The sequence below is a fragment of the Nomascus leucogenys genome, chromosome 12 (assembly GCF_006542625.1).
Source record: "Nomascus leucogenys isolate Asia chromosome 12, Asia_NLE_v1, whole genome shotgun sequence".
NCBI lineage: Eukaryota > Metazoa > Chordata > Mammalia > Primates > Hylobatidae > Nomascus > Nomascus leucogenys.
Genome location: NC_044392.1, coordinates 29,188,411 through 29,214,965, shown reverse-complemented (window position 1 = coordinate 29,214,965; position 26,555 = coordinate 29,188,411). Strand labels below are relative to the sequence as shown.

Here is a 26,555-nt window from a genome sequence, read left to right as displayed (position 1 = left end):
ATAGGGTCCAAGAGTGGTTCAGTGTGCTGACTACCACATCCGTATTTATTCCTCTTTAATTTGGGGATCTTTTGTTCTCTGCTTTCTTTTTCACGTATTTTCAGTGAATCTTCACTTACGACTAAACTTCATTCTGGAGACTTTCACTATCACGGGACCAACTGTTCTGATGATGTTTCTTACAAATATAGGAGCTCAGCATTTCATAGTCTAACATCTTGAAGGAACTACTTTTCTCAGTGATACCAAATCATGCATATGTTAAAGTTGAGTTGTCAGATAATCATATCCATGAATAAAATTAGACAAACATTAAAACACATCTTTGAAGGTATTTATAATAATGTCAAATGTAAAATTCAAGCATGGCAGCTAACTTTGTCCTAGATTTGCTTGTTCTCCTTAGCAGACTGAAATTTCTTTATTACCTAAGAGACTTAAACTGTTTGTGAGTCTATGCTAATCGGCAAAAGAGTAGAATTTTAATTAATTGTATTAATTACTTTCTAAATGAATTAGTATCCCAGAAAAATCATGGCAGATAATGAGCACATTATGAGTAATAGCCAATAGTTTTATGTAGTATCTACTTCAGAATAACTCTGCCCCGTTAAGTTTGTGTGAGTGGGAGAGAATTTGCTTTCTGATGCCTTGTGCTAGCCTCTTATTTCAAGGATCTGTGAGACACTGATTGCGGTACTTAAACAGAGAATGTTTACAAACCGATTTTATTGTATCGTTTATAGACAGTGCAATACAAAGTGATTTTTATTGTATTTGTTCTCTTATTTGTTGCTAGGAGGATACAGTGATTTCTTTGGCTGGGCTTCAAAGGGTAAACGTATGTTCTTTTTGTTGCAATTTTTGTATTTGAGCTTTACTTTGTTAGTATCTCAGCTAGGTGAATTTTTATAAGTGTATGTTTCTTGTTTATTTTCTCAATGTATCTGATGCAGGACAGGCAAGCTCCAAAATTTGTGCTTAGCGGTGGGGGGGGGGGTCTTTGCTTAGCCCAGGAAAGAATTCAAGGGCAAGCCAGTGGTATTAAACAGCGACTTTAATTGAAGCGGCAGTGTACAGCAGCAGCAGCAGAGGTACTGCTCTTTGTGGAGTAGGGCTACCCCATAAGCACTGTGCCCAGAGTAGCAGCTCAGAAGCAGTTCTGCAGTCATGCTTATATACAGTTTTAATTATATGCAAATTAAAGGGTAGTTTATGCAGAAATTTCTAGGAAAAAGTGGTAACTTCTGGGTTGTCAGGCAGTTGTTATGGGAAGGGGTGGTAACTTTTGGGTGTTGCCATGGAAAGAGGTGATAACTTCCAGGTGTTGCTGTGGCAGTGGTAAACAGACGTAGCACATTGGTGGGCTTGGCTTACAGAAATTTGCTTCCGTCTGGGACCTGTTTTAGCTCAATTTGATCTGATGTCCAAGACCTGCCTCCAGAATTGAATCCCACCTCCCTACCTCATTCCTCCCTCAGAGATTGGATACTCCTCCTTAATCTTAAGAAGGCTGCACAAGGACAGAGATCCATCTTCTGTAACTGCTTCCTGCTGAGTTTACAGTGTAGGCCCTGTCTAGCACCAGATAAGTGAAAATCTCTGGATAACTGATAGGGGCCCAGAGACAGGATGAGTTGGAAGCCTTGTGCTAACATTGTCTTTACCTGAAACTGTCGTAATCTAAGACAAAACTTTACTAAGAGGTTAAACAAGCAAGGACCAAAAATTAGTATCAAGACAGCCTTCAAAGGTCCTAGAAGAGGTAGGTAAAAGCCAGTTGAGACTTGCAAAGGCACTTTTGATAGTTGACCAGATATAGTTGCAGTAAGTGCCCTGGTTATATCTGTAATCAGGTAGTTTACTCATAGATCTTTTGAATGTTAATCTCAACCTGTCTGGAGTTGTTCATATATGTGCAGCAGGATTTATCAATAACTGCACATACTCTACCTTGTTTAGCTAGTAAATAGTCCAGTGCTAGTCTGTTATTGAGAAATACATTTGCCAAAGAGTCTAGGGACTCTTGAATTCTCTTTAGTGCATGACCTGTGTTGGTGGCTAAGGATTCTAGGGTTTGAGTCAAGTTGTTTAGGGTTCACTTTAAGCAAAGCCACGCAAGGGTACTGCTGCCCTGATTCCTACCAGAATTAATCCTATTGCTCATTTACTTCTGGTGTTATTATGACCGTGACCCCTGAAGGGGCAAGAGTGGCTAACATATATTCACCTCAGTTCCAAGTTTTGATACATAAGAGAAAGCTACTCCTAAAAGAGCAGATGTTGACTTTTAACTATTCAGAATTAAAAAACAAAAAACAGATGACTACCTGGGGAGTCAGGAGTGATTATGGGGTGTGACTTCTTCCCATTCATGACCACAAAGAAAAATGAGCTGAATTGGGGCACAAATGGAGACCCTATGGGGTGTGATCTTTATTCTTTGTTGCCAACTTGAGTCTATAGAGATACTTTCCCCCATTCTAATGGGGGTGGTTGAACAATCTTTGTTTTCTGAAAGAGGGTGGCACTGCCACCTTCCCAGACTAGATAGTTGTTTTTCCCCTGTATATTCTAATCCAGGAGAAGCCACCATATATGGTCTCCTTGCTTTCAAGTGGAATCCCGTTTACCTCGCTGCAGCATTGGTATCTTTGCAGCTAGAGTTGTATTCAGAGCATTGCAGGGAAACTTCTGCTTTAGTGTCATTAACATAAAAGGTGCAGAAGGTAGGATCATGAGTGCACTGGAGGTATACATACCCAACTTCCCAGGTCCAGGTAATGGTGGGGAGGTTCAGGTGGATTTTGTTCAGTCGGGGGAGTTCGTTCCACTTATCAAGTAAGGGTTTGGGTATTTCAGGATTGCTGTGTTTAGTTAGGAGGTCTGTGGGGGATGTTTGTGAGATTTTTTGGATAAGCCAGAAGATTGAAATCTTTATCTTGGGGATGTTGATGACGAATCTAGCAACCATGAAGGTGGTGCCCTGATGCTACAATTTTTGAAATATTTACTGTAGAATTATGTTTCTACCCACACTAGCTCAGGGTAATTGGGAGAGCAAACAAGATTAATAGTGACAACATGATGTCTGTGGTTGGGCCTTGGCATGGCCTCTACACCCAACAAGGACAAGAGAGTGTTTCCTAGGAGGTTGTCTAAAGTGATCGAAAAGAAGTATTACACTATTTTGCTCCCCCACTGTTCAAAAGGGTTCAAGGACCAATGAGTACCCACTCACCTCTACTCTTGTCTGGCCCAGAACATCCCCTGGCTACAAGTCCGCTGACTCCAAGTCCCCTGGCCACAGGGTTCCCACCAAGGGACACAATTGACCTGGGGCAGGCAGCATACTATCTCAGCATCGGCACAGGAGAAAATAAAATCTTTGCCATTAACATCGCATCCAGCACCTTCTGACAACAAGGAGGAATACAAAACAAAAATCAAAATCCATAACCCCCCAACAGACTGAACAGATGCTCCCTTCCTGGCCAAAGGGAATGGATTTGGGCAGGCACCTACCAGCCCCCTAAACACTTCAAAGCAATATAAGAGTCAAAACCAAAAGCCAAAATAAGTTACACATCAATAAAAAAACAACAGCATAGAATTAAGCTATACTGGAAGAAAACACTGCTCCCACTGACCTCTCTCTAAGACTAAACATTTTAGCCTCAGGCCACGACGGCAGTTGTAGTTGGAGGAGAAAAACTCACAGGAGCTGACAAAAAAAAGCTAAAAGAGTTAAATGAATATGAGAAGCTTTCAAAAGAATAGATTACAAGATTGAAAAGCAAAATTTCTGGTAATTTAGCAAATTAACATTTTAAGAAAATTGGGTTTTAACATGTAGACCATTCTTTTTTTTTGAGACGGAATCTTGCTCTGTTGCCAATCTGGAGTGCAGTGGTGCGATCTCTGCTCACTGCAACCTCCGCCTCCTGGGTTCAAGTGATTCTCTTGCCTCAGCCTCCCATAGCTGGGACTACAGGCGTGCACCACCATGCCCAGCTAATTTTTGTATTTTTAGTAGAGACGGGGTTTCACCATGTTGGCCATGGCCAATATGGTCTCGATTTCTTGACCTCGTGATCCACCCACCTCAGCCTCCCAAAGTGCTGGGATTACAGGTGTGAGCCAGTGCACCCGGTTACACCATTCTTTAGAAAGTGTGTTGTAAACAATTTCCTTTTAATTATACCAAGTTTAATCATACACAAAATTTATTTTATAAAAGTCTCCTTTATGAACCTTGTCATGACATAACACAGACCCTCTACAACATGCTTGAATTTTCTTACTTGTCTGATGTGGTTTAGCTCTGTGTCCCCACCCAAATCTCATGTTGAGTTGTAATCCCCACATGTTAGAGGAGCAGCCAGATGGGAGGTGATTGAATTGTGGGGGTGGAATTTCCCCTTGCTGTTCTTGTGACAGTGAGTGACTTCTCACGAGATCTAGTTTAAAAGTGTGTAGTGCTTACCCTTTCACTCTCTTCCTCCTGCACTGCCATGTAAAGAAGGTACTTGCTTCCCCTTTGCCCTTCTGCTGTGATTGTAAGTTTCCTGAGCCCTCCCCAACCATGCTTCCCGTACAACCTAAGAAACTGTGAGTCAATTAGAAATTAAACCTCTTTTCTTCGTAAAACACCCAGTTTCAAGTAGTTCTTTATAGCAGTGTGAGAACAGACTAATACAGAAAATTGGTACCAGAGAAGTGGGGCATTGTTAAACAGACACTTGAAAATATGGAGGTGACTTTGGAACTGGGAAATGGGCAGAGGTTGGACAGTTTGGAGGGCTCAGAAGACAGGAAGATAACAGAAAGTTTGGAACTTCCTAGAGACTTATTGAATGGTTTTGACCAGAATACTGATAGTGATATGCACAGTGAAATTCAGGCTGAGGTGGTTTCAGATGGAGATGAGGAACTCATTGGGAATTTGAGCAGAGGCGCCTCTTGCTGTGATTTAGCAAAGAGCCTGGTGGCATTGTGCCTCTGCTTTAAGGATCTGTGGAACTTTGAACTTGAGAGAGATGATTTAGGGTATCTGGCAGAAGAAATTTCCAAGCAGTAAAGTATTCAAGATGTGGCTTGGCTACTTCTAAAAGCCTGTGCTCATTTGCATAAACAAAGAAATGGCCTAAAACTGGAACTTATATTTAAAAGGGAAGCAGAGTATAAAAGTTTGGAAAATTTGCAGCCTATGTGGTAGAAAAGAAAAACCCATTTACTGGGGAGGGATTCAAGCCTGCAGAAATTTGCATAAGTAAAGAGGAGCCAAATGTTAATAGCCAAGAAAGTGGGGGAAATGCTTTTAGGGCATTTCAAACACCTTCATGGCAGCTCCTCCCATCACAGGCCAGGAGGCTTAAGAGGGAAACATGGTTGCATGGGCCAGGCCCAGGGTCCTGCTGCTCTGTGCAGCCTCGGGACATGGCACGCTGCATCTCAGCTGCTCCAGCTTCAGCTGTGGTTGAAACGGGCAAAGGTACAGATCAGGCCATTGCTTCAAAGGGTGCAAGCCCCAAGCCTTTGCAGCTTCCGTGTGGTATTGGGCCTATGTGTGCAAAAAGGGCAGGAGTTGAGGTTTGGGAACTTCTGCCTAGATTTCAGAGGATGTATGGAAATGTCTGGATGTCCAGGCAGAAGTCTGCTGCAGGGACAGAGCCCTCATGGAGAACCTCTACAAGGGCAGTGCAGAGGGGAAATATGGGGTGGGAACCCCCAACCCCCAGCATCCCCACTGGGGCACTGCCTAGTGGAGCTGTAAGAAGAGGGCCACCATCCTCCAGACCCCAGAATGTTACATCCACCAACTGCTTGCACCGTGCACCTTGAAAAGTTGCAGGCACTCAACACCAGCTCCTGAAAGCCGTTATGGGAGCTCTACCCTGCAGAACCACAGGGGTGGAGCTGCCCAGGGCCTTGGTAATGAATGAGTTCTCACGTGATCTGGTTGTTTAAAAGTGTGTTGCACTTCCCCCTTCATTCTCTTCCTCCTGCGCCACCTTGTGTAGAAGGTGCTTGCTTCCTCTTCACTCTTCCACCATGATTGTAAATTTCCTGAGGCCTCCTCACCTGTGTTTCCTGTACAGCCTGCAGAACTGTGAGTCAGTTAAACCTTTTTTTTTCATAAATTACCCAATCTCAGGTTGTTCTTTATAGCAGTGTGAGAATGGACTAATACGTTGTCCTGTGCTACCTCTTTCTTGAATAACCAGACATTTTACTTTAGGACAAGGATTTACTATGCAAGATTTCTCCCTCATATGAAATTACTCTTTTTTTATATCCTTTGCAAAACAAAGAGAAAACATTTTGTATCCATAACATTCTTTATGTCTCTCTTTTCTACCTAATGGTTTCCTTATATTTTGAACTTCCCTTTTAGTGACTTCCAAATTAAACAAAACTTTTTTCCCAATAAAAAATACATTTCTTTAGCACATTTATGTAAACCTAGCAAGAAATCCTGAACTGCCTACCAGACATTAGAATTTTATAGATGAGAACCATTTTACCATTTTTAGATTTTATACCATACAATAAGCTCAATCCTATTCTATTCTGTTCTGTTCTTTCTATTCTCATGCCATTTTAATCATTTTAAAGCCTATGCACATAAGTAATTTACCTAGGAAAAGGTTGCCAAAGGGGAGACCTCAGAGGCCCTGACTTGCTGGAGAACCTACCTGGTAGCGGAGACACTGAGAAAATAGGTAGCCACTTGCTGACTGCTGTAGATGGCTGTCCATTTGAGGTCAGGAGCCTGTGAACTCCCAATTCCTTTGACCAAGAGGGGCAGTTACAAGCAAAGCAGTTATAACACAGCTCCCAAGAAGGGGTTGCAACTGGCTGTTAGGAAAATAATACTTCTAACTTTAGGACAGAAAGGGGCAAGACTAATATTCCCCTAGGGAAAGGGGCTATTAACCCACAGTCCTAAAGGGAATGTCAATGCCAAAAACCCCAGCGCATCTGGGGTCCAGTCTATAATACCAATGCTGAAAACCCAGAGTGCCTGCATTTCAGCCAATGAGGGTCCCCTCACCAATGCCAAAAACACTAGTGCACCCTGGCCGCAGCCAACAGTGTCCCACGACCGAGTTGAGGTCACAGAATGTGACTCTGGTGTCCCAGAGTCAACACACTGGGGGAACCTCTCACAACTAAGTGTCCCACCTTAAACAATTGCCCACACACAGTTAACAGAAAGTTAAAAGCAAACAGTAAGACTGCACACATTTTAGGATTGAAAATGAAATGACTGGTGGAATAATGAAATAGAAGGGCAAGGACCAGTGGAAGAGGTGCTCAGGATGTGTTTCAGGGCACACTAACGATGGGGACTTTTAACTGACCACTTAGCCAAAGGCTTTTATTCCCTAGCTTACCTGATATTATGGGGGGTGGTAGAGGGGACACACCCATCCACAGAAGCCAAAATGTGACTGATCTTCCACATGGGATTTGAGTGAAGGTCTCTCCAGGTTCCCTCATCTAGAGTGGGCTCAGCTGCTGCAGTGGGAGGGGCTAGCACAGGGGCTGGTAACCTACCGGGCTGCCTGTCAGAGCAGTGGGTCCCATATGAGGCAGTGGCACTATGGCCACTTGCTCGTCTGCTCAGCTGTGCTATCTGCCAGGGAAAATCATGGCTCTCAAAAGAGCCTTTGATTAGTGTTAGAGCTCAGGTGTTCCAGCTCTGCTTAGTTACCTCTCTGCCCATCTTACCCGCTGCCATCTCTTGCTGTCTTGTTAACTGCTGTCTCTTGTTGTCCCTTGCTGTTTTCTCACTGTTTCTCTGACTGCCATCTCCCATTGGCTCTTGCCAATCACCTTCTCTCCATCTCTGCTGTTGCATCATCTTGCCTCTCCTCCAGTCGCTGCCATCTTTGCTTTCTTCATCCCTTCGTGGTCACCAGATGATTCAGGACAAGGAAGCCCCCAAATTGGGGCTTAGCCCAGGAGGGTTCTTCACTTCACCTAGGAAAGAATTCAAGGGCAAGCTGGTGGTGTTAAACAGCAACTTTTATTGAAGTGACTGTATACAGCAGCAGCAGAAGTACTGCTCTTTGAGGAACAGGGCTACCCCACAGGCAGGGTGCCTACAGTAGCAACTTAGAGGCAGTTCTGCAGTCATATTTATACCCACTTTTAATTATATGCAAATTAAGGGGTGGTTTATGCAGAAATTTCTAGGAAAATGGTGGTAACTTCCAGGTTGCTGGATCCTTATCATGGAAAGGGGTGGTAACTTCCAGGTATTGCCATGGCAATGCTAAACTGACAAGGCATGCTGGTGGGCATGTCTTATGGAAAGTGCTCCTGACCTGTTTTATGTGTTCATCCATATGGTTCGGTGTCAGAGCCCTGCCTCCGGAGTCAGTTGAGTCCTGTCTCCTTCCTTATATTCAAACTAGATTTTTATTATCTAATTGAAAAAATTAAATTAGTGGTAATACTAGCTCTTTTAGCTTTTTCTGCCATGTATTGTTTTAAATAGCCATACACTTCATTTAGTAAATCAACTTGTTCTGTAACACACTCTAAGATGGAAGTTGGGTGGGGACCAAATTGCCGTCTTCCTAAAGGGAGGTTTGTAAATGGCTCTACTTCCTTTGAAGAAAAAAAGAAATAGTCCCAGAAGTTATGGATATTTCATGTTAGTGCTCAAAAGCATGCTCTTATGTAGCAAATATAAACTAAATGAGACTTGTATTGTTTACCAGAGTTTCCTAATAGATTTTGTACACTTCTCAAGATAGTGTTAATGAACACATCCAAACTTTGTTTTAGGAATACAGAAATTATTCACTAATGGAATAAATGTCTGTGTATTCATTATTCAGTTTAAGAGGAACAGAAGTCACAGCATTCTGTGCCCTTCCCCAGTATTCCTTCTCTTGTCTTCAAATATAACCACTGTCTTGAATTTAGTGTTGTTTTTGTTTAGTTTTAGAGCTTTTCAAATAAGTATAAACAATATATATTATTATATGGCATAGTTTAATATAAATGACGTTCTTGCCTTAAGTAACATTTTATTCAACATTGTTTTTGAGATTTGTTCATTGTTTCCACTGCTCTGTTTATAGTGACTACTGCAGTTCATCCATTCCTCATTTAATGGATATTTAGGTTATTATTTTTGGTATTAAAAGCAATGCTATAATGAATATTTGTATGCATATCTTTTGGACACACATGAGTGTTTTCACTTAGATTTATACATGGGGTGTATTTAGGGATTATGCACATCTTAATATTGTTAAATTTTAAACTCCTTTTAGCATAGATTTCTCTTGGCTCAACAGATATTTCACACTTGGCCACAGACTATCACACTTTAAAGTCCATTAGATTTGTATAATTTATGTCAGCATGCCCCAACCCCCAGGCCGCAGACCAGCACCAGTCCATGGCCTGTTAGGAACCAGGCTGCACTACAGGCGGTGAGCAGCGGGTAAGCAAGCATTATTGCCTGAATTCTGCCTCCTGTCATATCAGTGGTGGCATTAGAATCTTATATGAGTGTGAACCCTATTGTGAATTGCACATGTGAGGGATCTAGGTTGTGCACTCCTTATGAGAATCTAATGCCTTATGATCTAAGATGGAACAGTTCCATCCCAAAACCATCTCCCTGCCCCCTCCATAGGAAAATTGTTTTCCATGAAACTGGTCCCTGGTTTCAGAAAGGTTGTGGACCACTGATTTATATGATATCTCAGGCTTTCATTTGGATTCCATGATTATTACTGAAATTGTGTTTCTTTTTGCAAATTTATTGATTTTATTCTTTGCTTCCCACCCACCCCATCCCCTTATTTGATTTGCTGATACTCTTTATACTTGATAATAATTCTTTGTTGACTGAATGTATTGCAGATACTTCTGTCAGTGTGTGACTTATTCTTCCATGTTGTTTATGGTTAACCTAGCCAAATGTATCAGCTTTTAAAAATGATTTATGCATTCTGCGTCTTGTTAACATGATTTATAAAGATTTTTAAATTTTCTTCTAAAATGTAAAGTTTTGTTTTTTCACATTTAGATTTTTTAATTTGCCTTAAAATTTTTGTGTACACAGTGTTTCTTTTTAAGGATATTGTGGAAATAATATTAAAAAATCTAAAATTATTTAGCTTCCTTTAATGGATATATTAACTTATATTTTAAGGTGGATGCATGGCAAGTATACAATTTATTCATTTGTACAGGCTATATATGAGTAATTGTTTGCTTTAGGGTTTTATATAATTATTTTTTTCAACGACCTGTGCTTATATCACTAACAAGTGAAGGAACACATCCTAAATAGAATGTTTAAATTATCTCAAGAGAAATTCAACTTTTAAGTAAACCAAAACCTTTTCTTTTTACGTTTTTTATTTTTTCAAAATATAATCATTCATTATAAATTGGAACTTTAGTTTAACAGAAACATTTGTATTTATTTCTAAAATTTATTTGTATTATTTGAAAGTTGAAGTCTTCTTATTTTTTGGTGTTTCTTTCAGAGCTCTGATTATACAAAACCAGGAGACATTGACCCTACATCAGTAGCAAGTCCCAAAGATCCAGAAGATATACCAACATTTGATGAATGGAAGAAGAAAGTTATGGAAGTAGAAAAAGAAAAAAGTAAGGAAGTATTTGAGTTCTTTAAACTTTTTTTTTTTAAGTTTATGGTATAGTTTTAATATGCTTTCTTTTTTTGATTGGTAAAACAAAATAAAACTTACTTTTGAAAACTTTTTAAAGGTGAAACTTACCAAGTTGCTGTTGATCCATCCATATATCATATACCTGTATATAATTACATACAGTTTTAGTTTTAATTAAAATCTATTCTTGTAAATTATTAAGTGACCATAAAATAAGGCATAGCAGTGATTTTCATCACAATACAAGGAAAATTGAGGCATGGAAACTATTTTAAAATTCATATGGAACTCAAAAAGAACTTGCATAAAATCCTTGGGTTTAAAATATTCTTTAACTTACCAAAAGGTGTTTTACATATGATGTTTCAAGAACATACCTAAAGAAAAGCTTGCTTATGTTATGAGGGAGAGGAGGGTGACTAAAATTATAGTTAATTTATTCCCTGTGTGATGGGTTGTTAGGTGCAGCACACCACCAGGGCACATGTTTACCTATGTAACAAACCTGCACGTCTTGTGCGTGTACCCCAGAGCTTAAAAAAAAAAACCAATAAAATAATTTAAAAAATACATCCTTAATAGATGTTTATAATAGATATAAATACAGAAAGCTTTGATTCTCATGGACAAGCTTCATTTTCTGAGTTATATTACTTAGACATAAGTAATGTAGAATTTTGTAGTTAATTTGGTTTTGGGGGATATTTTAAAGCTATTGAGATGGAGCACTTTGATTTTTTTATGAATTTTTAAAATATTCTCTCAAGTGTTAAAACCTATTCTTTTCTAGAAGACAGCTTATTGCTATTGAGATCAGTGTTGCTAGAGGTATTTTCAGTCATAATCATCAAATATATATATATATTTATAATAAGGTTTGTCTGCAGGTCAGTCAATGCATGCATCTTCTAATGGAGGTTCACATGCCACCAAAAAGGTCCAGAAAAATCGAAATAATTATGCCTCAGTAGAATGTGGTGCCAAAATTCTAGCAGCTAATCCAGAAGCCAAGGTAGGTGCTTAAATATAAAATTTTTTATATATAGGAAATTAACGACTCTTTAAAATATAGGCATTTGTTTACTGGGAACTATATTTTAATGTGGGATATTTTCGTTATTCACTAATAAAAGCAGAATATGCTTTTCAAAACATTATCTTGTATGAATTCTTATTTATATTGGCTGATATATTTTACCCTGCATTTTTTAACTTTTAAAACCCGTATGAAATTTTAAAAAGGAAATAACTAAAATATTATTTTTTCTTTAAAGTAACAGGCATTGAATTTTAAATGTATCATTGTAACACTAATTTAATGCTGTTGCCGTGAATGGTGAATCTTAGCCACTTTTATGCTTTTTTCCCAAGTGAGTGTTTTAAAGTCTTAGGTGTACTTAAGATCTAAAAATACAGAAGTCCCAGAAAACTTTAAAGTTAAAATAAATACTTTCTTCATTATTCCTTAAGTAATTTGTTTCCTTTCCTCTTTTTAAAATAGAGCACATCTGCTATTCTTATAGAAAATATGGATCTTTATATGTTGAATCCTTGCAGCACTAAAATTTGGTGAGTAATATACAATTTTAAAAAGTACATTCTACATATATATGCATATTATGTTAAGCTTTTACATTAGGGTTAGATTAATTTATATAATGTTTAATAAGCTTTTATGATTGATTAGTACTGATACTATGCAAAACTGAGGACAAAATGCCTTCCTTTCCTTTTGAGGAGGTCACAAAAAGCAAAAAATGGCAGATCTGGTTAAACAATTATGAAATGGTATAAAAAGTACTGTTGAAAGAGTGTTATTGAAAGAGTGATGATGCGTAACTGCAAGAGGAGATGAGAGAAGGCTTCCTGGAAGAGGTAATTCCTGAGCTGAATCTTGAAGGATTAATAGGAAGTGGCAGATGAATGAGGCAGAGGTATTCAGGAACTGTAAGAATAAGGGGGCAGTGCTAAAAAGGAATATGTTTCTTCTGGGTGACTGTTAGATATTACAAGAAGAAAGATACAATGAGAGTAGGGGTGGAACATAAGCCTAGAGCATTCATTTATCTATAAGTAGGCCATCCAGTGCTATGTATACCCAGAGTGTTAGATGTCATGAGTATTTATTTTCCCCCAATGCCGTGCTATATACAGTTTTATATTATGCACATGGAACCATACTTTTAATTTTTTCCTAAGCAGCAATATTTTTGGCATCTTTCCATGTTAATAAATGTAAATCTTAGCATCATTTAAAAAAAGACAGCTTTATTGGGGTATAGTTGACATACAGTAAATTGCATGTACAATAAACTACATGTCAAAGTATATAATTTGGTAAGTTTTGACATTTATGTATCTGTGAAGCCATCACCACAATAAAGATAACAACCATATCCATCATTCCCAAAAGTTTCATCATACCTCTTTGTAATTTCTCTCAAACTCTCTTCCCCCACAGCAATTACAGATCTGCTTTCTGTTACTATAAATTAGTTTACAGTCTCTAGATTTTTTATGTAAATGAAATGATAGATTTTGGTACCAGTTTTAATGGCTGCTTAGTATTTCATTGTCTGGATGAACCATAATTTATTAATTCTCTTTGCTAAATATTTAAGTTGATTTTCCCCCCTGCCCTTATAGACTGTGTGTGCTTCGATATAGCAAAATATATGTACAAAGGTGGACATCTGAAGCCTTGAATCCTTAAGATAAATTTCTAAGAACTAAATCGAAGACTATGATAACTTTTTAAGACAATGTATATGCCAAACTATCCTCTAGTCATTTCACACTATCACTGTCTGTTCTTAAGAAAGTCATCCCTTCTCCAAGAATGAGTGTTATCTAAAAAAAGAATTTTTTTTTTTAATTTTTTTTTTTAATTATTATACTTTTAAGTTTTAGGGTACATGTGCACAATGTGCAGGTTTGTTACATATGTATCCATGTGCCATGTTGGTGTGCTGCACCCATTAACTCGTCATTTAGCATTAGGTATATCTCCTAATGCTGTCCCTCCCCCCATCCCCACCCCACAACAGTCCCTGGAGTGTGATGTTCCCCTTCCTGTGTCCATGTGTTCTCACTGTTCACTTCCCACCTATGAGTGAGAACATGCGGTGTTTGCTTTTTGTCCTTGCGATAGTTTACTGAGAATGATGGTTTCCAGTTTCATCTATGTCCCTACAAAGGACATGAACTCATCATTTTTTATGGCTGCATAGTATTCCATGGGAGAAAATTTTCGCAACCCACTCATCTGACAAAGGTCTAATATCCAGAATCTACAGTGAACTCAAACAAATTTACAAGAAAAAAACAACCCCATCAAAAAGTGGGCGAAGGACATGAACAGACATTTCTCAAAAAAAGACATTTATGCAGCCAAAAAACACAGGAAAAAACGCTCATCATCACTGGCCATCAGAGAAATGCAAATCAAAACCACAATGAGATACCATCTCACACCAGTTAGAATGGCGATCATTAAAAAGTCAGGAAACAACAGGTGCTGGAGAGGATGTGGAGAAATAGGAACACTTTTACACTGTTGGTGGGACTGTAAACTAGTTCAACCATTGTGGAAGTCAGTGTGGCGATTCCTCAGGGATCTAGAACTAGAAATACCATTTGACCCAGCCATCCCATTACTGGGTATATACTCAAAGGACTATAAATCATGCTGCTATAAAGACACATGCACACGTATGTTTATTGCAGCACTATTCACGATAGCAAAGACTTGAAACCAACCCAAATGTCCAACAACGATAGACTGGATTAAGAAAATGTGGCAAAAAAGAATTTTTTAAAAAATATGATGGAGCAAAATCAATATTGTTTTATTTACAGGTTTTTTTCCCCCCACTAATGGTATCCTTTGGGAAGTATATAAAGATGCTTCTTATAGACAACTAAGGCTACATACCCTCCTCTTAACATTTTAATGAGTAACTTTTAATGGTAGTCTAATTTATGGAAACTGTTAATGTCATGTTTAATATGAACTGTTATTTTGATTGGTTTAAGTAATTGTCTTTTGTTCTTTTTGAAGGTTTGTTATTGAACTTTGTGAACCAATTCAAGTAAAACAGCTTGATATTGCAAATTATGAATTATTTTCTTCTACTCCTAAAGATTTTCTGGTTTCTATCAGTGACAGGTAAATTCTAAAGCTGTTTCCTTAGGGTCTATGTTAGATCTCTGAAAAAAAAAAACAAAAACAAAAAAGTGGGTCACTATTTTGACTTCAGTCCATTTATTTTTTAAAGGTCAGTTTGTAATAACAACAATAATACGACTGTATTGTAGGCTTTTGTTAATCACTTACCTTTTACCTTCATTAGCTCATATGCTTTAAACATAACCATATGATACTATTCTCTTATAATGTGCGGAAACAGAAAAGGGGAGATTAAGTAGCTTGCCCAGGTCACATGACTTGTGAGTTTGAGAACCAAGATTCAGAACTACAACTCTGACTTCAAAGTCCTCACTTTCAGTCATTATGCTGTCCTTCTTCTAAACATTTCTTTTAAAAGTTATCAAAAACATACATGTGTAGGTGCTTTATTTTATATTATGAAGTATATTTTTATTAAAATATATTCTAAAACTTTTTTTGTACATATGTGATTATAAAAGAAATAAACATGTTGTGAGGAATTTGGAATAGAACTGCATTTTGTCAACCAGAGATAGCCCTTATTAGCATTTCAATATATTTCTTCCAGTCTTTACTATGCACTTATTTTATTAATTCTATAAAAATACATACTTTTACATCCTGGAAATACTCTTTTGTCTTTTACACATATCATTTTTAATGTGTACACATTATTTTTTGTTCAACAGAGGTGTTAAATCATTTCATAAATACTTTTTGAGTGTCCACGATATGCCATGTAGGATGCTGTTTGTTTATGGAACTGTTATTTTGTCATTGATCATTAAGGGTTTTCCTTGATGTTTCTTCCTCCACCTCACACTCAGCATTGCATATATACAGTTTTTGAAATTGGTTCTCAAGACCTTTTGAGAATTCTGTTATTCTGCCACTACCCTTGCTCAGTTCACTTCTTTTTCTCTCAGCTGCAATTTTCTTGTATGTCAAATAGACATACATAGCTCTGATAAAGTGTATTTTTTTAATGTGGCGAGAGGGCTCATTATTTTGAGGAGTTCTTATAATGTTTCAGTAAACAGATATAATAGTTTCAGACTTTTGTATTAAATACTAAAGTCTCCTTTAAAGGTTAGACTTTTATATTAAATACTAAAGTCTCCTTTAAAGGGGAACTGATACGTCAAACTCAGATGTGGTTTTAAAAGTTTTTTCTTCCCATTCTCTTTCCACCAGTACTTGTATTTATACTTTACATTATTACACACATGTCAGTATGTGAAGAGCTGTGCCACCTTCTTCCAAGACAGTCTCTTGGTGATTTTCTGTTATAAAACCTCTTCCCAAACCCCAAGAAGTGGTACTGGTCTTACTTTTTGTTAATGGTGTGATTTTTCAAGGCATTCTTTCCTGGTAAAGAGAAACCCATCAGTTCAGTTGGAAAAGAAAATGTATTAAATGTATGTATTTATGTATTAAACTGTTAAGTCAGTGTGTTCACCTGGAAAGGAAAAAAATTATATTTTGAAAATATGATAGAACCTCTCAATATGAGGTTTATAATTTTTAAAAAAGAACATTTCTTATATTTTTTAGATATCCAACAAATAAGTGGATTAAGCTGGGTACTTTTCATGGTAGAGATGAGCGGAATGTACAGAGTTTCCCTTTAGATGAACAGATGTATGCAAAATATGTCAAGGTAATGTTTACACATAGAGGACTATGTTCTATAATGAAAATATACATGTTATTCACACTTTATACACCTCATCTTTTTAGAAATCAGAAAAGTTAAGAAATAGACTACACTATACCACTTAATAGATAATTCTTACTTGGGTATATTATTTCATGAGTCAAATATTGCTACATTCCCTTTTGCATTGCTGGAAGCCTAGGCCAGTTTTTTGTTATTTATGGCCCTGATAAAATTCCAAATCATAACTATTTAAGTTTTTTGAGTCTTTATGCAAAATGTCATCTTCATAGTATATTTCTTTCTATTTTGAAACTGAAACCATTGCTGGTCACTGAAGTCTTTAAAGCAGGTGTAATTTCTTATTAGGCTCTGATTCTTAGATCATTTCATCTTTAATGTCCACTTATTTGGCATTGTTACAGCTTTTGTCTTTGTATAGCCAAATGAAATATTCTGTGTCCAAGTACCAGTTGCAAATAAAATAGAGTTTTAAACACTGATGTTCTGTATTTCCACTGCTGCTTCTACCAACTAATCAAGTAAAATGATCACTTTTGAATTGGGTTAAACAAAATAGGGAAAGTTCTTACTCCTTCCTTCCCTTTTTTTTCTTTAAAATTATAGCCATACCTTGAAGTACTATTGAATTAATATTATGACATTTTTGGAATGGCAGCAGTTCTAATTTCTATCCTTTCTTCTTTAAATGTGAGAACTTATAGCTACCTAATTTGTCTTCTGTGATTTTACCATCTCTTTTTAAAGCATGTTTTAAATTGACTTATATAAATAGGTAAACTTGTAGTATTCTTAATCTCAGTATAAAAATGCTGAATTCTATTTTTAAAATACAGTTGATATTCTCAGTTAATAATTCAAAATTATTCAAAAAAATTAAGGAACGTTTTCAATTCCTTTTAAAATGAGTACTGAAACAATTACTTAATTTTTTATACAGTACACTTTCTTTACTCTGAAGAGGCAAAAACGTTAAAAATCATTTGCTAGGTGATAAAATTGTATTTAATTTTGCAAGTAAGACAACTCAAATGAAATAATTTAGAAAATTACTCTTTGTACCATCTAGTTTGTTAATAATGGAAGGATATTTTATTGGAAACATAAAAAATGCCTTATAAAACTTTCCACCTTGTTCCTTTTATGGTGGGAGACTATACAGCATTTTAAATATTAGTTTTATAAAAAACCCTCTTTGGTAGCATTTAGTCTAAAAGCAAGAAACATTTACTTACAGCTCATGAAAAGCAGAGAAAAATTACTTTCTGATTTTCATTTTATAGTAATAATGTTATATAAGTTTTTTACTTGGATGTTCCTTATCTTAAAATAACTGCACCCAAATCTACTACTTTTTAATAGCATACATTTGAAAGGCCAGTTGGTATATATCTTCCACTTCTGTAAGTTGTACTTGAAATAACATAGCATACCAGAAATTGATACTTTCCCTGAAATAAGTTGTATATAATATACAAGTATAAATATCATTTCATAATGGACTGTTAATATGTATATGTGTAGAATATATATGTATATGTGCATATGTATCAATATATAAATTCATATATGGATATATACTTGATACATGTCTGTAATACTTAAAGATTGTTTCCAGATACTGTTTATTAATTGCTTTTAGAATGCTTTCCATCTAACAGCTATATAAAATAACAGCAATGGCTTGTAGATTAGTTAATTTATAACCTTAAAGTTAATTTATTTCATTGCAATCATTTAGATTATACTCTCAGGTTGTGATGGCAAAAATTTAAATTATTGCTTTTATTTCTGCAAGGAATTAAGAATACTACAGTGTTATCCATCACATGACATTACTTTCTATACTTTATACAACATAATTTACAAATATTTAAAGTTGCTTATTGCATGATGTCTAGACTTTGGAACTGATTTTTCTTTTCCTTTCTCTTGCTTCAGATGTTCATCAAGTACATAAAGGTTAGCAACCTTCTCTTTTGCACTATTAAATAACAGAGCATGGCATATTAATGCATTACAAAAACTTTACAAGTATTGATTTTGGGGAAAATAAGGACTTTATAGAAATGTTTAGAAATGTTATAATGAAAAAACTGAGTATATTGTTAGATAATCTTACATGCTCTCTGCTGGCTTCCCATTTTATGTGCTTTTGTTCTTTAGGTTGAGTTGCTATCACATTTTGGATCGGAGCACTTTTGTCCATTAAGCCTTATAAGGTAATGTAGAACAAAAGGTTTATTGAGTGCTTTTTAAAAAATTGATACACAAAATTTTTGATATATTTAAAGTGAATAAATAATTTTCTCTTATGTGAGTTAATACCATAGAAATAAAAACTATGAAAACTTTCTTCTGAATGCATTTTGGAAAAATGTCAAAGTATCCTCTTTTAAAAATAAACCTCATTTGGTATATTTGTTTTAACTTGCTTGCTATTTTGCTATGATGATAATACACAGAAACATTTTAGACTGATATAAAAACTCATCCATTTAAATGCCTTAAATAGATTAGTTTTACATTTTAATTGAAACAGTAGATGACTTAAATGTAAGGAGCAGCCATTATTTTTGAGTCCAAAAGCCAGTGGCCCTCAAAATATGACCAAAGTTGATGTTTGTCATTTATTGTGAAGAGATTAGTCTTAACAAGTGTTTTGTTTTGGAAGTCTTTAATGAAATTGTTGTTGATAGGGTATTTGGCACTAGCATGGTGGAAGAATATGAAGAAATTGCCGATTCCCAGTATCACTCAGAACGCCAGGAACTATTTGATGAGGACTATGGTAAGTGACATCAAACAGATGACTGTTAGGTATATGTTTTTTACTTTTTAAAAATCGAATAGTAATGGGGGAGTATAGATTACTTAAATCAATATGACTGTTGTCTTCAGGCTTTTGTTTTGTTGTTTTTAACTCTAATCAACTTAAATCTGTTTTCTAATATGATTGTTTTGTGTTTGTATTGCTTTCCAAGCTTATCTATCACTTATTTGTAACTGAAACTCCCTTCTATAACATGAATGGTATAAATTATGATTATATCCCTATGCCAGGGCCAAAAATCTGTTAAACTCACAAGATACTGAAATAGTAGAAATGAGCTTTAATGCCTGTGATCTCCCATGAGCCTAAGAGCAAGCACATTTTGGCCTCCTGTGAGCCATTGAGAAATCCTTTGACTCTAAAGAGTTAGAGGAAAGTTTTATGACACTCTCCATTTCCTCTTTAAGTCCTTATTTTAAGACGTCTTAAACTATTGTTTGAACAATCTAAATTTTCTCAAGAGTGAAATGAAGACATTGACTTAAGAGTTGGTAAAGTATATTGAAAGCTTGAATAAAAAAGTCTTATAAATGTGGTTAAAATTTTGGTAAGCATTACAGTTATTTTCCTTGATTTATATTTGTTTGTTAAATGGTTTCTTAATCTTACATGCTTTTTGTGAACATGTTTTAGATATATGATTCATATTTATTATAAAATGTTTTAAATGTCAGCTGACTTTGACAGGACATAATTTGAGCTTTTAAATATGTTATCATTGGAGCTAGATCTCAGCATAATTACTTTTGTTTTCTTTTTAAACAGATTATCCACTGGATTATAATACTGGAGAGGATAAATCCTCAAAAAATCTCCTTGGTTCTGCTACAAGTAAGTATTTTGAGGATTTTCTATTCGGTCTACTACTTTTTCATTCTGACACACATGGACATTTTGTCATGGTATGGTTGAGGAGAATTCTCCCAGTGTCGAACTTTGAGTTGAAATAAAAGATACTGTCTTTTGAAAAGTATTTTTATAGAAATGCGATAAGAATATATGAAAAGAAAGAGGAGAGAGACAAATGCAATTGTAATAAAGGTGTTTCTTCTACTCTAATTAGGCGCTCACATTTTGGGGCAGATTCCTTATAGTAAAGAAAGGGCTATGGATTTTCTTGGGGAAAGAATTATTAAAACAGTCATACCACAGTTAATCTATGGATATGGTTAGTTTGCCATTTAGTTACAAAATATAAAAGGGTGCTCCTACCATGATAATGAATACCAATAAGAATACTAGTAATAATATACTCTTTGTAAACTAAGAAACAATGAATAAGATATACTAGTGATTTAGTTTGTTGTTATTCCAAAATAGAATCCCAACCTAGTGGTAGGCTCACTAAGGAGACTACTGAAAGACCATTACCTGACTGACACTTTATTTTTCATGGTTAGATTCTGTGTAGGTATATTTCAATGATGTTTCTGATTATTTCTGAAAAATGTAAAATTAACTAGAAATAGTTTTCTTTTTATTTGAAAATTATTAATCGAATTTTTAATAAAAACAAATCTTAGTAAAATAGAAGACTAGTTGCGTGCGCTTGTTACTTTTTGCTCTTAGTGAATTGAATTGCTTGAATTCCACCGTCTGTGAACATTGACTTTGTAAGTTTTTTAGCTATTCAACCAGTAGTCTAAATACTTAGGTTGATATTTTGTGTAGCCACAGTATATAGAGTTAAAATTACCTCTTTCATCTCTCCTTCTAGCCTTTTCTTTCTTTCCTTTCTTTTCTTTCTCTTCCTGCCTTCCTTGCCTTTTTCCCCCTCCATAGAAGAGTATAGACTTCAGTGGAATTTTTAGGGGATGGGAAAAAGAGTGTTAAAAATACCTGTAGAAGGAAAATCTTCCGTGATTACAAAGTAATATTCAACTTTATTATATATCAGTTCAGTATATTTTGTTTTACTTTATTGCTAGGCTTCTGACTTTCTAGATATTAGTGATTACTTTTAAATAGGATTCCTAGCTATCTAGTTATTGATATAAAAATAAGTCTTATTCACTGCTATGTGATGTAATTTTTTAGGAGTGAAAGAAATGTCATATCTGTCTGAATATTAATGTTTTTGTTTCCCTTAATTTGCATTTTATATGTTACATAGTAGTCATTATTCTGCCATTTATGTAGCTCAGTAATGTTGAATTAGCTCTGAGGAAGCATCGTTATTTTATGGGGTCAGAAAATGGCCCCGGACTAAAAGATCTCTAGCTTCTGGTAGGTACTGGAAAAAAGAGGACACCTTAAGGAAATAATGTCTTATTGTAGTTTCAGATAAAGGAAAAGTGTGTTGACATTCTGGATTTTCTTGGTATATCTTCCTATGTGGTTAACTTCTAGATGCCATTAAAACCTAACCATAGGCCAGGCACAGTGGCTCATGCTTGTAATCCCAGTATTTTGGGAGGCCGAGATAGGCGGATGACCTGAGGTCAGGAGTTTGAGACCAGCCTGGCCAACATGGTGAAACCCCGTCTCTACTAAAAATACAAAAATTAGCCAACCATGGTGGCGTGTGCCTATAATCCCAGCTACTCCGGAGGCTGAGGCAGGAGAATCGCTTGAACCCAGGAGGCGGAGGTTGCTGTGAGTTGAGATCGCACTACTGCACTCCAGCCTGGGCGACAGAGTGAGACTCTGTCTCAAAAAAAAAAAACAAGAAAACAAAAACCTAATCATATATCAGGGGAAGACATTTCCCTGTTTGTATTCATGTCTCTGATCAGTATATCAATTAATTAAACATAGAATCTTGTTTAGATACTTCTGTTTGGATCTTTCTCCTTGAAGGTATATCACTTAATTTTCCTTTTACAGATTTCTGGGAGGGCAAGGTTATCTTCCAGTGTTCTAGGTATTGAAATAATTTATACAGTGAGATAAGATGGGTGGGAGGATGTCAGCTGAGTCTCTAAAATGAGATTTAAAATGGTCTCCACCACCTGAAGTTTTAGAACAAGAGAGGTAGTAAGAGCTGAGTGATAAGACTTTATTGTCATAAAACTTTATAGACTTGGCCTAACACTGCTGCCTTCTGTATCTGTGTCCTTCTTACTCTTCTCTGAAGTTTGGGACTGAATTAGCTATAGCCTCCAAGGTGGTATAACTTGAAGAAGTAAATAATAGAGTGGAATCAGAACTTCAGTAGTTCTGATTCAAAGAACTGGTCTTTTTCACAAGAATGTCTTGAGTTGACTATAATCATCACTGCTTTCTAAATTAGCTTGAAATTAGCCCATTTTGAAGCTAGTTTTTTTCTTGTTTTTAATGTGCACATAGTATCCACAAGCTAGAATTCTTTGTCTTTAATCTTAATAGAAACTCCTTTTTCTTTTTGATCTGAAGTAGTTAGTAGTTATAGGAAATATGTCACCACAATACTTTGTGTGTGCTGAGAGTTGGATGTCAAAGAGCATGCACATTGCATATTTAAACATTCTTGATATTATATAATTTACTTAACTGCTGAAAAGGGAGAAGCTGTTATCTTAGAGCAGCATTCTTGGCTTTGTGTGTATGCCTTCCTAATTCTTTTGTTTACATTCTTGAACTAAAACATTTAAATCTTTTACATCAACAAGATTTCTCCATATCACTCTGATTTTCTTGTTCTTTGTCATGTGAATTTGCCAGACCTCTCTGCCTACTTTGATATTGGTGCAGGTCTGCCTTTGCTCTTAAATAATGTGGTTTTTGTTTCTGTTAAAATCACCGTATCTGCTAAAGGGAGATAGGTGCATGTGCATGTTTAAGAGAAAATGTAGTTTTTACTTTTTAAGTCAAGTATTTTTTGTGGAAAAAAGTAGATCCTAGAATGGACCATTTTCCTAGAAAATGCGGGCACACTTCAGAGATAGTATAGATAGGAGGAAGTCTTTTTTGTTGGTTTATCTTCTGTTGTATCATATAAACTCTTCAACTTCAGCAGCCTGGACAAATGTTTGTTTTCTTTATCAAAAAGAGCCATTGGAGCACTGAAGACTGAGTAAATAATATGGAGATATTTGGTCTTTAGGACCAAATATTAGGAGCATTTTATTCCTAAAGGAATGAGGTGGGATGGATAAGTTGCCCAATTCAAAAATTTAAAAGTTGACTAATCCAGGAGAAATTAGAGATTTTTATCTCTAGTTTGGCAATTATATTCAAAGATGTTATTTTAGTCTATTCTGAAAGTTTTTTAATGGCCAGATAATCATGGTGTATACAAACTATCAAACTATCACGTGTTTGGATACAAATTGAAAATAGAATAGAATATTCACAATTCTGCTTTCTCTCAAAAGACAAAAAAGATACATTAGGCAATGTTCTGTAAACATGGGAAAATTATTTTAGGTTAAATGGGCTGAGAAGAAAGTTGCTAAATATTGCTTTTGTTACCAAGTTTCCTGAAATGATGATAATAAATAATATTTTAAAAGGGTAAATAGAAGGATCTTCTTTATTGTAGGTACTGGTGTTAAAATTTAGGTTCAGAAATAATACTGTAAAGCTACTTTCTTTACACAGATTAACACATTATCTTCTTGAATTATTTAATAATGAATGTCAAAAAATTTGAAATCTCATATAAGATCTCACTTTGAAACACAAAGTATATAAACTGTTGATGGCACAATTTGAGTTTTGTGAAGCAGTCAGTTTTGACTGTAGGTGGCAGTGTAGGTGGGGGATCATAAATAATATTGCAGTATTGGTTGGCATTATAAAGGGTGTATGAGGAAATAACAGTTTCCATTCCAGACTTCATCTTGGTTTATGAGGGAATACGGAGTTTCCATTTTTGTTATCTCATACCGTAGCATCTCTTTAGCTTAAGTAAGAATCAAGGCCACTTCTGTTTATCAGTTTGCCAGGTCAAAGGGCAATATTAAAAATGTTACTTAAACATTTTAAAATGGCAAATATCGAGCCTTTGTGTGTTACAGTAATGATTAGAAACAAAGTACCACTGCTTTGTTGACTTTCAGCGTATACACTCATAATTTCTTGAAGATCAACATTATAGCTGATTCCTAGCTATCACTTTAAAGCAGTTTGACATATGCTACTACTTTCTCCCATCCTAAAGCATGTATTTACAGGATGAGCTCCAGGCAGCAGTCTTTGGTTTACTTGCAACCTTCCTGATGTAGATTTTTCTCTCTTAGATCCTTTTCTACTTTTCACATCTCTGGTTTTCATTGAAAATGTGATGAATACTCTGTGGATCGCTTTAGGAAGAGAGATTAAGACAGAAATAATGTATGATGATTAATATGTAGCCCCTGCCAGATCTTAGTATTTTAATAGTAGGAGTATCTGATACCAAAGAATTAAATTTTAGTGGAATTTCAAAGGTTAGACTGGGAATGAAAGTTAATTTCACTTGAAATTACATCACATTACTGGAAGGAAGGTCTTCTATTCCCAGTACCAATTTTTTATGCAGTTCTGATATTTTCTTATGCTCATGTATAAATATATCTGTAGATATTGAGGTTTGTACCACTTTTTTCATGTAAATATCCTCCTTCAAAAGAGAAGCAGGGTTAGCAGGTATGCAAATTGCTTTTTACAACACTTTGTTTTATGACCTTGACTTTTCATTAATCTGCCGCATACCTGTCCCCAACCAGTTAACTGAAGAATTTGTATGCTTTATGATTTAAAAAGGTTGCTGCTTTGGCCAATGAGTTTTTTAAAGTCATCTTTGATTCTATGCAATATCAATTTAGAATTTAACCATATTACCATAGATATGATAGGCTAATCGTTGAAAATATTTTCTGCTTCTTTTGGATAATCTGTTTTGTTTTTACCTGTGATAATCACATAATGTAGTAAAAGCATTTGCTTTTTTACACTTTTTTTAAATTTTAAACTGTAGAGAATTTTTAAAGAAAAATAGGTTTTTCTGTAAAATAAGAATTTTGGTTATCACATTTTTTTTCCTGTCCCAGTACAGACTGTATGTTGAGTTATATTGAATTTATAATATGCTGAAGACAGTGTTTTGGTAAAGTGTCTAGGGAAGTTTTACAAGAAAAGTATATTTAAGGCCAGGCGCGGTGGCTCATGGCTGTAATCCTAGCACTTTGAGAGGCTGCGGTGGGCAGATTTCCTGAGCTCAGGAGTTCGAGAGTAGCCTGGGCAACACAGTGAAACCCTGTCTCTACTAAAATACAAAAAATTAGCTGGATGTGGCGGCATGTGCCTGTAGTCCCAGCTACTCGGGAGGCTGAGGCAGAGGAATTGCTTGAACCTGGGAGGCAGAGGTTGTTGCAGTGAGCCGAGATTGCACCACTGCACACCAGCCTGGGCAACAGAGCAAGACTCCATCTCCAAAAAGAAAAGTATATTTAAATATAAAATTCCTTTTTTTTTTTTTTTTTTTTTTTTTTTGAGACGGAGTCTTGCTCTGTCGCCCAGGCTGGAGTGCAGTGGCGCAATCTGGCTCACTGCAAGCTCCGCCTCCTGGGTTCACGCCATTCTCCTTTTGAACATAAAAATTTAGATACATGCTTTACACTTGTGGCTAAAATTTATTTGTGTCCTATATTGGACTTTAGTTGTGAGGTGAATACAAAAGTAACCAGTCAAAAAATGCAAAAGATCATTCTAAATGATTTTTTGACTATCTGATATTAATTTATATTAGAATATTTAGGTATTTGGTACTTTTTCTGATTGAATTTTGTTTCAGATGCCATTCTAAATATGGTGAATATTGCTGCTAATATTCTGGGAGCAAAAACTGAAGACCTGACAGAAGGTACCTAATCATTTTATGGGTCTTTTAAATAGCTGGTACTCCAGGGGTCCTTATATGTAGGAAAATCAAGTAGTGAGTTAAGAAAATTTGATTGTTTACATTTAGAAATATAGAAATAATTCAGAGGAACTTACCAATCTTTATTATTCATTGTTTATTTGAATTTCACAAGTTCTGTTTTGTAAAAGAATACTGTCTATATAAAACTTATGAATTTGCCTTTTGACTTCTCCTAGCTCTAATATTAATAGCAATGATTTTATTCCTTATCTCTTTACCGAGATTTTGATGTCCTAATGGTACTTTAAGTATGTTATTCTTTTATGTGTTAAATAGCTACTTGATTTAGAAAGCCATCTTTTCCTTAGAGAATGGCAAATAACAATATTTTTGGCAAGAAGAAACAGTCTTGCCTTTTTGTTTTTTAAAAAATG

General features: G+C 35.7%; 1 protein-coding gene across 2 annotated transcripts in view; it reads left to right on the top strand.

The window, feature by feature from the left end:
- The window catches only part of SUCO (SUN domain containing ossification factor), a 79,289-nt gene that overhangs the window by 25,701 nt on the left and 27,033 nt on the right, over nt 1-26,555 (top strand). For both annotated transcript variants that reach the window (XM_003258889.3, XM_030823966.1), the window contains exons 7-16: nt 10,527-10,650; nt 11,561-11,685; nt 12,175-12,242; nt 14,734-14,841; nt 16,399-16,504; nt 18,464-18,484; nt 18,689-18,744; nt 19,222-19,313; nt 20,121-20,186; nt 26,053-26,121. In XM_003258889.3, the coding sequence (XP_003258937.2) occupies nt 10,527-10,650; nt 11,561-11,685; nt 12,175-12,242; nt 14,734-14,841; nt 16,399-16,504; nt 18,464-18,484; nt 18,689-18,744; nt 19,222-19,313; nt 20,121-20,186; nt 26,053-26,121 (835 nt within the window). The remainder of the gene's footprint in view (nt 1-10,526; nt 10,651-11,560; nt 11,686-12,174; nt 12,243-14,733; nt 14,842-16,398; nt 16,505-18,463; nt 18,485-18,688; nt 18,745-19,221; nt 19,314-20,120; nt 20,187-26,052; nt 26,122-26,555) is intronic.